A 16,546-nucleotide genomic window follows, 5' to 3' on the forward strand; every position below is an offset into this window, starting at 1 on the left:
AACAGATTCTTCCCCGGCTACCTGATGTAGCCCCTATGCCATGCCCCCACAATGCCTTGTGAGACCTCTGCACTAGAATATATCCATGCTGCAAGGATCTGGTTACCATTTTAGTCCACAGCTAGCCTGGGTGCTCTCTGCTGTGAGAGCATCATTTATAGTTATCTACAGAAACATAGTAGGTGCTAGTATGTGCGAGTAAATAAATGTGCAAATAAATAAATGAACTGAATAATTCATATTGGGAATTTGGATAGCCAGGGACAGGGGATAAGCAAATAATAACAACGAATGGCTGATATTTACTAACTTCTTAACTCTGTGGTTCTAGGCAGCGTACGGTGTTTTTGACCTGGATTATTCTGTCTTATCCTTATGACGATATGATATGGAAGGTAGTTCATTAAGTCCATTTTACAAATGAGAGAACTAAGGTTTAGAGCAGTTAGGAAGTTAATCAAAGTCACATGCCTGATAAGCAGCAGTGTTGCCTTTGGGACTGGACTCCCTGTGTCCAAGCTGCTAACGCCCCAGTGAAGTGTTGCTCCTATGAGAAGTCCCCTCAACCTTGTTTGTATTTGCAGGGGTGGTGGCAGTAGCAAGTACGTCACTGTCACCTACCCCCTCTGTGACTCAGCCCATGAGCCGCCTCACAGAGACACTCAGCACTCAGATGTTCCCGCTGGGACTTCCCACCTCCCTAATCTGCCCCACACTGGGACAGATGGTATTTGGTCTTGGGAACAGCCTGGAATGCAAAACTGACCTTTCTCCCTGGCCAAGAGAGGAAGGAATGTGGCTACCACATACAATTCAAACAGCCATCCCCCTTGACCTAATAATTAGAGAAATATAAACAAAAAGAGGATATCTTTTTCCCCTGTCAGATGACCATGTATTCTAATACCCACGGTAGGTGAGAATTGGTGAAATACAGCCTCAAAAATTGCTGCCGAGAACGAAATACAACCTTTCTGGTAGAAAATTTGGGAGTATCTCAGAATTTCAGACATGTACACACTTTGACTTAGCAATTTAATTTCTAGGATTTACAACACAGTGAAAATACTTGCGAAATGGTTCAAAAATACCGATATTTAGATATTTATGTCCAAATTGTACATAATCTCAAACTCTTTTAAAAATACAAAAATCTATAAAAAGTCTCTCTGCAAACTTAAATTCCTCCAGAGATATCTATTAATGATTTAGTACATATTTCACCTAGCTTTTTAATGCATGCTTTTTTGAAAATTGAGATTTTTAATATAGCATATATGTATATTTTATGTTATATATACTGCTCAGTTATTTTTTTTTTTTACTTAAGATTATGTCAAAGACAATCTTTTACACCAGCTTATATGAAATCTACATGAAACTTATTGGTTAACAATATAGTATTCTGATTTTGGCTATGGAACCATTGAATACATTCTATCTTGAGAGATATTTAATTTGAGGAGAGCATAACTTAATATACCAGGAATGCCCAGCCCATAGACATTGCTCACCCGCATCAACTTTATTTGGGAATTATTTACCCTTTTCTTAGAATGATATAGGGTTCTTCCATTTCCCTCCTCTGTTTCCTTCTACCAGTTATTGGCCTATGGAATTGTACACTGACAAAAGCCTACGCCGTCCCCCTCAGGACAAGAAGTCTGTTTCCTTCTCTAGAAACCAGTCCACACCCTGCCAACTGGGACCCCAGGCTGGAACTAGGGAGCACCTGCCCATCACCCATGCCCTGCTATTTCTTAGGGCCCAACCTTCCTCTGTCTGTATCCCCAATACCCAACCCAGACACACAGCGCAGGCAAGGACAGGAACAGCAGCAGGATGAGTCAAGCTCATGGCTAGGGGCACAGAGCTCCGGCAAAGCACATTACTCAGAGAGTGAGGCAGGCGGCTGCAGAACGCACTGAGCCCCAGGCTAACGTCAGGGCAAGAGATCCGGGGAGGCCTTACGCACATCCGCAGCTGCTAGTCAGATTCCATTCTTTTTATGGAAAGGTTGCCAGGAACCGGAGAAGCCAATTAGAATCCAGTTTTAATTACTTTTCAATAACAATGAACCTCGCACAAAGAGCTTTTATAAACCTGGCATTCTAGATATTCTAACCTGTGAAAGGGGGATTATGAGCTTCATTGGACAGTTGAAGAAACTGAGTCACAGAGGACAGAGTTTTGTAAGGGTCAAGGCAGGGTCTGAACCCTGGTCTGCTTCACACCTGTTCAGATGTCTTGATTCGGTCTCAAGTTTGGCAGAAGAGAAGAAGGGCTGCAGGTCCTGGGACTCAGCCACCCCAGCCTCCTGGGACCGGGCAGGACTGCCCAGGTGGGAGGTCCACTGGGAAGTGACTGAGTCTTATCCACTGCATCCTCCCTGGGTGCAGTTCTGTTAAAATAGACCCCCACTCATTCGTCATCATGGCACCCTCTGACATTTCATTAAATGGATAGAGTCCAACAGCAGAAACCAGGGTGTGGGGAGGAAACAGGGCCAGCACCCCACCTGTCTGCTCTGCAATGAATGAACAGGCTGGGGGCAGGGAAGATCTTGAGGCCTGAGGGAGATGAGGTCAATTGGGACACTTTCCCTCCCAGCTCTCTGGGCTTTGAGAAGACTAGATGCTTACTGCTCCACAGAAACAAACAAATAAAAAGTCTTTGAAAAGCTGGTCACAGTTTAACATCCTCGGGGTCCCACACAAATATCAGACTGAGTATTCTCACAGCCAGGAAAGAAACTGGCTTCACATTTGTAGAGAATTCCATGGTCACTGCCTCAGTCTATGTCTCCAATCAAAAGGGCACCAGCAGCATTGGTCACTCTCTGGAACTAAGAAACCACCGGGTCACCCAAGTCCCCTCAATCTAGATATTTCTGGTAGTGAAATTTGTCTACCTGTGGCCTCAGAAGTTTTAATCAGTGTTTTGATCGTACATAAGTGAACCCGTAGTTTCAAACTAGGTATGTTTAGGTGAAAAGACCAAATAGACTCACTTGTTAATATCCTATTCTAATGTGAAACCAGAAAGACCACAGACACAGGCCGTGCTAAAAACTTTGTACCTTTGAGCTGTATTTTAACCGGAGAACATGTCCCTTCAAAACGGTGCCTTGTCTAACTGGGCCAGACTCTTCCTATGTGGGGACACGATTCTATAAATAAAAGTGTCCTATTAATGTACAATGGCCCATCCATACCCCAGCTTCCACCATGCCGTGTTCCCCCGGTGCCCTGCACACACGCAGCGCAGCATCCGTGTGCCTGCCTGCTGGCCTGCAAAGTGGGGCAGGCTGAGGGCGCAGCACAAAAGCCTCACCACAAAGACGTCAGACCACATCCCCATCAGCCGAGGCGCTCAGGTGAAATAACAAGCCGCAGTGTCCCTTTCCCCTTTCACATTTGAGTGTAAAAACAGCCCAGTGGCTTACACATCCCAGGAGCAGCTCCTGGACAGGCATATAGTGTTTCTGTCTGTAAATTTCCACGAGCCTCCTTGGGTTACCATACATATTAATACACATTCCAGCATTTGAAGAAGTGAAAATATGGGGTTCCTGGCGATTATGTTTAATTGAATTCATCTGGGAATTTTTTAAATCCTGAAAATGTAGCCCCTGTTTATGGTATTTTAAGGTTCGCACAGCATACCAATTCTGTCCTTGGGAATGGCAAATTCCCCTTTTTCCCTTTAAGAGAAAGTTTCTGCAGGGTACAATCCATTTCGAAGCCAACTGTAAAAATCATTAAATCCCCAAATTAGGAAATGGGACCGTGGCGACAATGCACAACCCTTGGTATTCCTTTGCCAGCAATCTAGTCTTCATAGCTTCCTATTCAGAAAAAGGAGCCCCATGTCTCTGTAAAGATGACGCTTGAGCCCCAGCTCAATGTGTTAGGATGATGGGGAGCCGGGAAGGGAAGGGGGGGCACAGGGAAGAATTCTGCAGGCTATGAAACTAGATCTTGCTTCCCAGCCTCTCGGCAAGCTGCTCTGACACCGAGCGAAGCTCTGCAGTGAGCACAGGCGCTGCCATCTCTGCCACGGGACATCTCTTTCACAGGAGGCTTGAAAAGTCTCCAGTCGCTTCTCTAAAGCCTACGGGATCTGCCAACACTGGCCAGTCAAGCATCAGATGCCCCACAGTGCCCCCGCCAGCCAATCAAAATGGAATTGATTCTCACAGAGAAACCCAATGAGCTCACATCCCAAAGGCCTGAGCGGGAATCCAGAAAGTCCTGGTGAGCCTCCACCATCTGGGTTCTTGGATCTACTGCGCCCCTCAACCTCCCACATCTTCAGGACTGTCATATACAAGGGTTTAGGTCCACGTTCTCAACCTGTGGCTTGCTTTGTAACAATGAAAATACATCCTGCCTATCAGATATTTACATTACGATTCGTAACAGTAGCACAGTTACAGTTATGGAGTAGCAATGAAAATAATTTTATGGTTGGGGGTTACCACAACATGAGGAATTGTATTAAAGGGTCATGGCATTAGGAGGCATTAGGAAGGTTGAGAACCACTGGTTTAGGGTGGCACCGGTGGCTCAAAGGAGTAGGGCACTAGCCCCATATACCGGAGGTGGTGGGTTCAAACCCAGTCCCGGCCAAAAACTGCAAAAAAATAAAAAATAAAAAATAAAAAGTTATTTAAAAAGAGAGAGAGAGAGAACCACTGGTTTAGGTTATGCCCTGCAGAGGAGTGCCAAGGTCTGTCCTCTATCACATGATGGCCATATGAGATGGTGTGGGCAGGTATAGAGATTCTGGGCTTCCCAGCTGAGCACTTAAGCAAGGACTTATATGGGCATACAAGGCCATCACACTCAGGCAGCTGGCAAACTCGCTAGCAGATAGCAATCGGACCCTGCCCCAAGCATGCTCTTGGCATCATCAAGTTCTTATCTCTTGCCAGCCCCCACTCTCAAAGTCTCAGTTTTCCCCATTACACAGCTCCAATCTGACACAGCTGCTTCCCTCGGGGGTGAAGGAGAGAGCATGGGATGTGCAAGTTGCCACCGTGTGTGTCCCTGAGCCCTTGGCAGGTGCAAGAAAGCTCACAGGTACAGCTGCTGCCCTCCCCCAGAACAAAGCTATGCCATCGTGTAATGATGGACTAACTTTTGCTCTTTTGGTTGAAGAAAAAGGCCCTTTTTTCCCTAATTCATGGCCCTCTGAGTTTTGTTTCCCCAGCTGTTTTTATTCCATGGCTTCTAGTCAGGCCCATTATTCCTCATGAGGCCCCCCACACTTAGATCTGGAATACTCTAAATCTTTCCCCTCTAAGAACAGAGGTCATACCCTATGGCTGGCTGGGTGGTTTCTGTTTCGCTTCCCTCTCTTTCTTCCCATCTTTGGAAGCTGGTCTTCCTTTCTTCCTGGCCTTAGTGAACCCTGTCTTTGTTTCATAGGCTTCTGTACGTTTAAGGATTGAAGGGACGGTGGACATTGTTATCTCACATGAAGATAGGGAAAAGCAGGTAGGTGACAATCCGAGGCTTCTAGACCCCACGGCCAGTACTGTCTCCATCTCCCTGAACAGTTCCTCCCTACCACCCCCAGACACCTTGAATGGACCACCCGGACCCCAAGCCTGCAGTAAATGTCAGTCAGCTCCCCAAAATTTTGCACGGTGCCAAAAACAAGCAAAAAAGAAAAACCCATCAACTACCAACCAAGAAGACAACACCACCTTCCAAACTATTATCAATACCCTGGATCTCTCCTTGTAATAAGGCCAAAAGAGGTGGGAGGGGAAAGTCCTCAATGCCCTTTGAAGGCCAGGGATGTATAAATGACCAAGGTACAGAGAGGCTGGGTCCCTACAGTCCCCATAAACCAAGCACATTTTCCCCACTGATCATGTCCACGTCAAAGCTGCCTGGTTCCTGCCTGGAGGTGTGTGCAGCAGGTATAGTAGCCATCTCTTTGAGAAGAAAAAGCACAGCTGAGTCACCTCTGGCCTGGGTGATATGAGACCAGTGACTCCAATGGGGACATTCCCTGATTAGTACCCAAGTTTCCCTTCTGTGAAATCACACCACTTCCAACTTTAGGACTCTGCAATTCTATAAAATCCAAAGGCAAGTCACAGCAGCAATCGTAGGTGACCAGAACCCAAAGCTTAGAACCAATCTTTGCCTTTTTGCCTACAGGTTCCCTGTAAGATGTTTATGCTCTCAAGCTGCCTGATCAGGGCTGGGATTGCAAAAGGCAATGGATCATCCCAAAAGCTTTGGGGATTTCACCATCTTATACACCACATGTGTGACCAGGTCCAAATCAACATACCTGCTACTTGCTTGGTCCCCTTTCAAAGCTGAGATGGGGCCATATACATGACAAATGAATTTAACTTCTGTTGTTTCTGATGCCAAGTGCATGGATGAATTAGATCCTGGATTACATCAGTCTGCTCATAAATCTTGGTAAAAACAAGCCAGGACAGGTGCATGAGACTCAGCTCCCTCTGCCCGAGGTCTGCAGCCTACGTCACCATTGGCAGGTTACACAGTACTGTTTGTGCCTTGGGGTGTGAATTCAGGGAGGTGACAACTTACATGGCTCCTTTTGCCATCTTCATCTCCCACAGATGTGATAACTGTCTCTGAAATGACCGTCTGTCCAGTCTGGTTGTTTGTTATCTGCAGTAGAACAGACACAGTGAAAGTTACATAGAGGGAATCCTGAGCAAATGCCACAGGACTTTTTTCCCCCACATTTTGAAGCAGGGTCACCCAGTAGTTAGAGTGCAGCTCTCCTTCCTTTCTGAGTCCACCGGCAACTGTGGGACAGAGAGCTTCCCCGGGTGCAGAGATAAGAGGTACTGACAGAGTTTGCAGCACAGGACTGCCGTGAGCAGCAAGCAACCCGTCCTGGGGAGCACTCAGCACAAACACTCAGCAGCAGCTGCTATTTTTATCACTTTGGAGGCCTCATCACTTGAAACTCAGTGTCAACTTTCTGGACAAACTGCACGTCTGGGCATCTAGATGTACATCTTTCGTGAGAAGCAAGCAGGCCGCAGCTACAGCAGCCTTACTCCTCATCCCAGGGAACAGTTTCATTTTGTGAAGGAAGCGCTTCAGTACAGGGAGACTTGGACCAATATTCCTACTTCTGGTGTCCGCCTCTAATTATGCAACCGGGCACCTCAAAGCTAAGCCTGACATGGAACCCAGGACACTCCTGCCCCATGTAAGGCCATGTGCCATGTTTGACTTGGTGATGAAAGAGAGAAAAGATGCTGGTCCAGGAGCTACACGTGTGTCCTTTGAGCCCTGGCCAACAACATCTGGTATGTCACCTGGAACGAGCCATTTCTCTTCTCTGATTCGCAATTTTCTCTTTTCTACATCTTCTTTAAAGTCTCTGCCAGCTCTAATATCATAGAAGTCTGCATCCAGGACAAAGTAGAAACTCTTTGCAGTAGGGGGATCAAATTCCAGTTCTGAGGCAGTAAGGACCACATCCTCATTACCATGTTTTTAAATTTTTACCTAAATTATTTCTCTAATCCCAAAAGAGACAATGTCTTCCTTTAAGCTAGCTTTTTACAGAATTAACGAATGCCATATTTTTAAAAATTCTATAGGCCTATACTGTCTAGGTGGGTTGTGGGACTCTTAAGAGTCTTTATTATACTAATATGCATTTTTTTTAATTTCTGGGGGGAGAATATATATAATGTTTTTCAAATATGTTTCACCATTACTGAGACCTTCCTTTTTTTTTTTTTTTAAGAGACAGAGTCTCACTTTATCACCCTAGGTAGAGTGCTGTGGCATCACAGCTCACAGTAACCTCCAAGTCCTGGGCTTAGGCGATTCTTTTGCCTCAGCCTCCTGAGTAGCTGGGACTATAGGCACCTGCCACAATGCCCGGCTATTTTTGGTTGCAGTTCAGCCAGGGCTGGGTTTGAACCCGCCACCCTCAGTACATGGGGCCGGCGCCCTATTCACTGAGCCACAGGCGCTGCCCTACTGAGCCCTTTCATGGCCCATGGCACAGGGCTGGTACACCATGGAGCCCACTTGAGAGCCACCACATTGTAATAACATAACTTTATTACAATGACAACAACAATAATAATAACACATGAAAAGTAGACGTTGGCAGCCCTATTTCATAAATGCAGCTACTAAGAGTCAATAAATTTAAATAATTTTTCAAAAATCACACCAGTTCCTGGTAGGACTCACACTCAGGTATTCTGACTTCTTCAAGGAGCAATTTAAGAAGGAACCAAACCTGCTGACTAATTATTGTCAGAACGGATGACTTAATATTAGTTTTGACAAGAATAACACAATCCCTTTGGGGAACATTCTCCAGTGGTCAGATGAGTCATGCTAAAGGATTATACTCAGGAGATGAACTCATTCATTAACTTGAAGGGATACACTCTGCAGTTGAGCCCATCCTTGCACAGTGGGGGAGGGTACCCCACAAGGCAATAGTGCTTAAAAACTGACCCCCTGACACTCTGTGGCAGAAACACTAGTGTTCATCCAAGTAATTACCTGGGCGTTTGAACATATATAAGGCTCTTTGCTGAGAGCTATCATGGCCTGGCCTACAGGAGTTGAGATGAAATTGGAAGTGACGCTCCTTGACATTCACAACAGCATGTGAACTCCCTGGCCTCTAACCTTGACCCTGAATATCTATGTGGCAGACTCGAAGTTTCTGCCATCGGGAACATTTCACACCAGGGCCAGGCTCCATACTATGTTTCTTTGTATTTGCCACCTTTTCTTCATCAGGTCAGACTGGGAATGAACCTCCTTGCTCCTCATGGAGGATGTTAGACCAAGAGACACTCAGACATGCTGTAGGGTGGGGAAAATGCTATCAGATTTTGAAGAGACAACCAGCAAACAAATGAATGTTTGATTTGGTGGCATCAGGGCATTTCCCTTCTGAAAATGGCATGTATCCTATTTACACTCCTCCTGAGAAAACATGAGGATTGATTCAGTACAACATAGTCTCGATTTCAACTCTTTACTGAGACATAGGTAAAAGTCTATGTGATACATTCCTCAAATTCAATAGGAGGAAAGTGTCTCTCTAGACATTGTTTCCTTTTTTCAAATGATAAAAATCTCTGAACATTCCTTTGCAATAAGATTGGCAGGAAGCCTTGGGTTAAACTTACTGCCTAAATGCAAAAGCCATGTAGGTTCCTGATACATATCTCTCCACTTTAAATAGTGCCCTCACTCCTTGTGGGTTTTAATCTGTATTTTACCATTCTCATCTGTATTTTTGACTTGTGTATATAGTATGCAAATAAGACCTTAGTTCTCTGATGGGACTGGGCGCTACAGGAAGGAGGATGAGCTGGCTGGGCCCTTACCTTGTGAATTTCTCGGTGCACGTGGATGGTGTTGTTTCCCATCTTGGTGTCTGTGTTGGTTTCGTTGTGATAGCTGGGAGGTAAATTTCCCAGGTTCACTTCTGATGATGTCTTAGCAGCAGCTTCCTCTGCCTCCATCTATTAAACCAATGAATTTAATGAGCTAAATTATTTCCTCTTGTTACAAGTGAGAGTCCATTAGGGAAACAAAAGCCCCATCTCTCTTTTCCTCTTCTGTAATTACAGACAGTGGTGATAATGATAGGTACCATTAATTGACCGATCACTAGGACAAAACAATGTACTAAATGTTTTCCATCTACTATAGCCCTTAAATTTCACAACCTCCCTAGGAGGGAGGTGTTAATGTCCTCATTTCACAAATAGGCAAAGTGAGGCTCAGGAAGACTCCCAGAGAAGGGAGTAGTTGGGATTTGGACATGTTTCCATTAAGCAGTCTTGGCCCCCCTGTATAAATGCTGCTGCTACCCTGCCCACCTTCTGGGGGGCTACTCTGGAGGTCACCTGCACCCAGTTATGCCAACAACTGATTCTGTCTCTCTCCGAGGGCCTTCTCTGGCTACAGAAGTGTACTCAGTATGCACAGGTCCCCAGTTTAGGGAGGGACAGGCTATGGAGGTAAACACCCCAGTTTCTCCTCCTATTGCAAGAAAATTCTAAAGTGTGGAGAATCTACAGAGTGTCTCTCTGAAACCCCCCAGGGGGACTAAACCCTGAATGCCCACAGCAATCACCTGCTCATAAACAGACTCTTTATTGCCTTTCTTCTTTCCCATCTCGTGTTTCCATTTCCTGCTATGTTTATTTGGGATCACCTCCCAAGTAAACTATTTGCTCCTAAACCTTTGTTGTAGTATCTTATGGTGGTGATCGTGGTGGTGGTAGTGAGGGACACAAACTAAGACAGGTCACCCTACCTGTAGGGAATAAGGTGTCTCGTACTCCACCTCTTGGGTACCCTCGTAGGGTCCCCTCACAGAGGGATACCTGTGGAGGGTCAGCTGCCTCGTTCTGGGGCCTGCACCTTGCTAGCTCTCCTTGAACCCATGTCCTTCCCCAGTGTCAGATTTCTGAGGCCACTGTCCTCTAAGGCTCCAGTCTCACAAGCCTCCATGACATCTCCAGCAGATATACCAGTCACCTCACGTCAGCACCCAATGGATTCATCACCCTGCCCTATCCCTGATGAGTGGGCAGTTGACAGTGTGATCTGTTCACAGCTGACTAGACTCAAAGGGAGGGCCCATCATGGACCAGTGGAGCTGATCAGATACTCTAGGGATCCAAAATAAGAGACACAAAGAGAAGTTCAGGTTGAGAGTTGGCAATTTTCCAACCTTTCTATCTTTGGGCTATTTTCATTCTTTCAAACTAATCCTCAAGAAATATTTTTCTATTTAAAAAAAAAATCACTGTCCTTTTTTCCCATAAGCACTAAATGAGTCTCCTCTTTTCCACCTCCCCCAGGCAGATGTGCCAAGCCGGAGAGGATATGAGGAAGGAATCCCCGTGTCTCAATGGAGCATCAGAGCACTAAGAAAGTCTGGTAGGTGCAGAGGCTCAACTAATCAAACAAGGACTTGGCAGTGACCACTGTGTACACAGTGCTGTGTTTATTCTGAGAGATCTGCAACTTGATTCCTGGCTTCATAATGATAATAATTAGAATAACAACCCCCATGTTTGGGGCATTAGCTACGTCTGAGCCCTTGTACCAAGTGCCTTGAATATTCACAGCAACATTATAAGGACAGTTTTATGACAGAGTTATGCCCCAAACTTAAAAAAAAATACAGTAGAACCTCCATAGTTGACCACCCCCCTACAGCAACCACTTCCTTAAGCTGACCTAATTTTCTTTTTTCTTTTTTGCAGTTTTTGGCTGGGGCTGGGTTTGAACCTGCCACCTCTGGTATATCGGTATACGGGGCTGGTGCCCTACTCCTTTGAGCCACAGGTGCCACCCTAGCTGACCTAGTTTTCATAGGCTGGACATGCACCACATGTCAATATCAGTATAGCAGGCCTCGTTCCCTCTGTTGACCACCTCCATATATTGGCCAGTTTGTTACAGTGCCTTGGGTAGTCAGTTTACAGAGGTTCCAGGGTCAATATATCTGGATCCTTTCCCATACCTTCTGAATTGGAATTTCTGGAGACGGGACTTCCAGATACCAATGAACTTCTCAGATATTTCTGAGTATTTTCCTCTCCTCTATCTGTACCCAGTTAAGAATCTGCACTCCAGGCAATAGGGAATTATAGCAAGTTTTAGAAGACTAGCTGGAAAATAACGTAGAAACTGGAAAAAGAAGAGGGGGAGTCAGGAAACTACCTAGAACTAGCCAGGAGAAGGGAGCTACACCTGAGAAGGTGCCATATAGGTGGCAAAGGATCCAGGTTAGTCTAGAAGGACCAAGCCACTGAGCAACGGCCACCAGATTGGATAGGTAGTTGTCTCCAACATCATCAGAGGGCAAGACAAGAGAAAGTACCAGGATTCTGGAGTCAAACAAGGTAGGTTCAAGTCCTGCTCTGCCACAAGGTAGCCATGTGACCTTGGGCAAGACACTAAATTCCTCTAAGCCTCAGCTTGCTCATCTGTAAAATGGGGATGATCCTACTTTGTTTTTAGTAAATGTTAAGAATTAAGGACCCTGAAATCTAAGTGCTTGGCATACTCCCTGCCACAGGCAAAACTGTGATGCACAGGTGCTTTCACTACACTATCTCTTAAGAGGGCCGTTTCAGGAGAAGCCAGTCTGCCAGAGATCTGGGGGAGGGGTAGAAGTGGGTAGAGCAGGCAGTAGATAGCATGCATTGGAAGAGTCTGTCAACAAAATGAAGAAGAAATGGAGCTCTGACAAGAGACAAAATGGGCAAGGCAAGGCCTCTGTGTGTGTGTAAGAGAGAGAGAGAGACAGAGAGCCCTCACCCAGTTCCCACTCATGTCTGTGACAACAAAGATGCAGCTGAAAAGAGAAGATCAGAGATACTGGTGAGGACCTACCCAGAAGGAGAAGGGAATGTTCGTGTTTTTAAATTTCCATTAGGATCTGAATCCCACAGTTCAGCTTTCAGATCATGGATAAATTATCAAATCTAGAGTTCGATCTGGGTTTTATAAGACCTCCCTCCCTCAGCCCGCGGTTATTTCAACAGAATGAGCTAACAGTTTTTTTGACGGCACCACAAACTAAAAAGTACAGTTTACCATGGAAATTTCAACCACAACTATTAGTGCTGCGAGCAAGAGAAACTTCAGCCCACAGCAAAAGGAGCTGTTTTTCATAGAGGGGGAATGTGAACTCTATTAAAAATAGCATTTGTAGTTGGTTGAATCTGTGTGTCTGTAAAAGGGGCACAGTAGGAAAAAATCGGAGAGAAATCCAGGCTTGGTAGTGGGGTTCATGCTAGCAGTAGGTGAGGCAATAAGAATGGTCTAACACAGCAGTTCTCAACCTGTGGGTCGCGACCCAAAGGAACTGTATTAAAGGGATGAGGCACCAGGAAGAACCTCTGGTCTAACATCTGCCAGTTACAGATCCGGCAATGAGGGCAGGAGAAGCAGTGGTTTTACACTCAAAATACACTTATTAGTAACATATAGAATAACAAACAGCCCAGGAAAACTGGATCTCAGACTGAAGCCTTCTGAAGTTTACTACTCCCAGTGATGATCTACAAGCACAGCTGCTTTGCCTTTTCCCTTAAGAAACATCAACAGCTTGAGTCAGCTGGAATATTTAAAATGCCAGGAAGTTATTTGAAAGCAAATTCATGATACAACTATGTAAACAATTAACACATCTGGCCCTGGTTCTTCTTGGTTCTTCCCTTGGACAGTAACTAAATAACAACGATCTTGCATTTATGAGATTTAAGGGGCTTTCTGGCAATCTCACACACACAAAAAAATACTAATAGCCACGTTCTATATTTTTAAGATATGTTAAAATGTATTTTTAGTATTTTAGTATTAATTTTGAGTATTTTAGAAGACATTTTAAAAGATAGATTCTCTTAAGAATCTATCACATACTGGTGGTGCTTACTTGTTCTACTACTAGTACTATTATGGTGACAATGACAAGTATGAACATTATTTATTGAGCACCAACAGTCTTGTAATACAACAGCCTCATGAAGAAGCTACTTGTATTATACTTATTTTACTTAACTCCATTTTAAACAATCAGACAGCTTGCTTTATTCCCATCCTCTCATGTAATATTCTTTTTATCCTAAGGAGTGGACATTTTCTCTATTTCAGACTCTGGATCTACTAGTAAGTAGCAGAGATGGGACCTGATGAATGAAGATTGATCCATTCTACCATGAAAGTGTTCAGCGTCTCTCATCCTGTACCCGCGGCCAGCAAGGATACTTTTTGGGAAATGAGCACTGACAGGAGTAGATGTGACAGTTGATGTCTCCCCTGGGGGAAACTTCACCCTGCCCAACTATACAACTCAAGCACAGCCATGTCTGGAGGGAGGAAGGCTGGGATGCTGGCAAACTTAACATGGATAATTCTCCTGGAGAAGGCACCATCACTCAGGTGCCCCTGGGCCCCAGATTGCTCTGATCGCTGAAGAAACTGAAGAGGCCATGCTGTTCTCTCTGCTCCCTCATCAGGGGCTAATGTCAGAGGACCACGCTGCAAACTTTCTGAACAGCGGGGGGCACTTTGCTACTGAATAAAGACATGGAGGTGACCAAGTCAGTCTTACAGGAAATCCACGTGCAGGAGAGAAAATCCTAGAACCCAAGGATTCTAGGAAAAGCAAATGGCCTGCCCTAGAATTCAAAGAATCACAAGCCAAATTAACTTGGAGTTGCAGGGTTAAGAGATACTTGGGCCTATCCGACCCTCTTCACCCTTTAACTGTTGCATGTCATGGCTACTTTGTGATCACAGGCAACAGAATGATCCTGGGTCTTGGAACTGGGGTCTGTCCAGCGGACGTTTAAGTACAGCTGCACGGGTTTCTGCCTCCCAACTCAGGGTACCCTTCATTACACACTCCATTAGATTGGCTGTTGTGGGATACAAGGGGAAATGTCCCCAAACTACACAGGGCTCAGGTGAGAAAGTAACTTCTCCCAGTGGACAAGAGCCCATATTTAAGTCTTTGCCAAGGAGACCACCAAGAAGTAGACAGCAGGAATGTGGAGAAGCCTGGATATCTGGGCTCTTATTGACTCCTTCACTGGGATAGCTGGCTTCTCTTCAAAGACACACTATAGCAACACACTATAGCGCCCCAGGCACCAGGGACAGCTCCCCACATCTGGACGGACAGGGCTGGGTCAGCTGCACCTTCTGCCCAGGCACTATGCTTGGATGCCCACCATAGAGGACAAAATAGGATGCCATTCACAGCATTTGGACCTGGAAGTGGGTGGAAGGAAGAAGCCAGGCAAAGCTTTGCACATATGTATCTGGTCTCTGATAGTCGATAGCTGTTAAATATTGCACACCTGTTACTTGCTAGGTGCCTACACTTACATCACAGCATTTAATTCTCAGGAAATGGAGGTTCAGGATGTTAAATGATTTTCCCCATGTCACCCTTCTAGTAACTGGCAGAGGAGGACCTGAGCTACTCACTAGAAGGGTAACATCTGGCAAATCTGACTTCAAAGCTCTCCTGGGTGGAGGTGGGGCTGCCGTCTTCCCACTTTTCACCTACCACTCTCCTACAGTGCTGGGATTTGAGATTTTGATCTTGATCTTCCTTCTCTGTCTAGCCAGATCGCCAGCAAAGCTCTGCGCTCTCTGACTCTTGGTACCCACATGGCATCCGATCTGTATCTTGGGAAGATTGCACAAGCTTGAAGCCCAAAGGACAAGCTGAAACTTGGAGATGCTTAGAGCTTCCTCGGACTCTCTCTAAAACCCCAGCGCTAAAACATCAGGGGCCTTGCCAACGTCTGCTTGTAACAGAGGAAGACCAACCGCAGGTTTGAAGACAATTGCAAGGCGGTGACTGGCAGCCTGCAGGCAGGTGGTCACCCCAGGTATCTAGGGAGGGTCCAGCCGGAGACGGTGAACAGGCTCAGACCCAGACCTCTGGGCAGAGAGGCAGAGCCAGTGAGGAGTTGGGCTCACCCTGCGCGGTCTCCAGATCACTCCGCATCTGCTACTGACCCTTCGCAGCCCCTTCACAGGACCCAAGGTTCCCTAGCTTCCCCAGCCCCTGGTCCCCCCCACCCCCAGCCTGGCTCTTCCTGGAGCCCGGCGCGGCGCCATAAGGGAGCACCCACCTCCTCCACCGCGCTGCGCAGTTTGTGCTGCGTGTCCTCCATCAGTTCCTCAACCTCACGGAACATCTCGTTGAGGGTGGCCTCCTCCTGCGGGTAGCTGAGAGCCGGGCCGGGCTCCACGGGAGTCGAGGTCGTCGTCGGAGCAGGGGCCGTGGGGACCGCCACCGCTAGCAGAAGGCACAGTAGGGTGCCCCAGAGCCGCCCCATCGCCGTTCTGTGCCCGCAGCCGCCGCCTGTGAGTACCGGAACAGGATCAGAGGCGCGCGGACCACCCCTCTCGCCAGCCCCGCCCCGCCGCCCCCCTCTCCTGCCCCTGCCCGCAGACGCAATGAAACCCAGTCCCCTCTTGACGCTGCTCTCCTCCCTGGCACAGAGGCGTCCCCCATCACTCCAGCCCCGTACCCCCGCGGCCCTCTCGCCTCTATACCCGCCCCCTCCATCCTCGAGCACAGGCTGAGCCCCGCTCTTCGACCGCAATGCCGGGGTCCCTCACGCTAAATAGCCTCTGGCGCCCCTCACCCCAGCTGTGTCCGGGATTCCAGCCCTGGTCCCTCCTCCAGCTTGTGATGGTCAAAGTGTCCATCCCACTCCCACCGCAAGCCTCTCCCCGCCCCCATCTAGGGTGGGCAGAGCACAGGTCAGAACCCTCCCCTGGAGGCTGGATCCAAGTGCAGCCCCCTGCCCCGCACCCACCCAGGCGAGGCTGAGCAGAGCCGTCCCTCCCCGCCCCCAGCCGCCGCCGCCCCTCACTCACCGCGACCTGACGGAGCTGCGCCGTAGGCTGGGTGTGAGCGCGCCCGCCGGGAGGCCGCCTCGGGGCTGCGGGCGAGGGAGCGGATGGTGGGCGGGCCGCCGGGCGGGAGCGCGGCGGGG

At 47.2% G+C, this 16,546-nt stretch overlaps 1 protein-coding gene across 2 annotated transcripts in view; it reads right to left on the reverse strand.

Moving 5' to 3' along the window:
• The window catches only part of DKK3 (dickkopf WNT signaling pathway inhibitor 3), a 40,334-nt gene extending 23,852 nt beyond the window's left edge, over positions 1–16,482 (reverse strand). The window contains exons 1-4 of one of the 2 annotated variants that reach the window (XM_003781105.3): positions 16,428–16,482; positions 15,674–15,906; positions 9,383–9,520; positions 6,582–6,665 (exon numbers count right to left, since the gene is read on the reverse strand). In XM_003781105.3, coding sequence (XP_003781153.1) covers positions 6,582–6,665; positions 9,383–9,520; positions 15,674–15,880 — 429 coding nt within the window. In that variant the 5' untranslated portion in view covers positions 15,881–15,906; positions 16,428–16,482. Of the gene's footprint in view, positions 1–6,581; positions 6,666–9,382; positions 9,521–15,673; positions 15,907–16,192; positions 16,220–16,427 lie in introns of those variants that run through there. The other variant, XM_023516072.1, reaches the window with a different exon arrangement.
• Positions 16,483–16,546: the final 64 nt, after the last annotated feature.

The sequence above is a fragment of the Otolemur garnettii genome, unplaced genomic scaffold, assembly GCF_000181295.1.
Source record: "Otolemur garnettii isolate 467f Iridium unplaced genomic scaffold, OtoGar3 scaffold00001, whole genome shotgun sequence".
Lineage (NCBI taxonomy): Eukaryota > Metazoa > Chordata > Mammalia > Primates > Galagidae > Otolemur > Otolemur garnettii.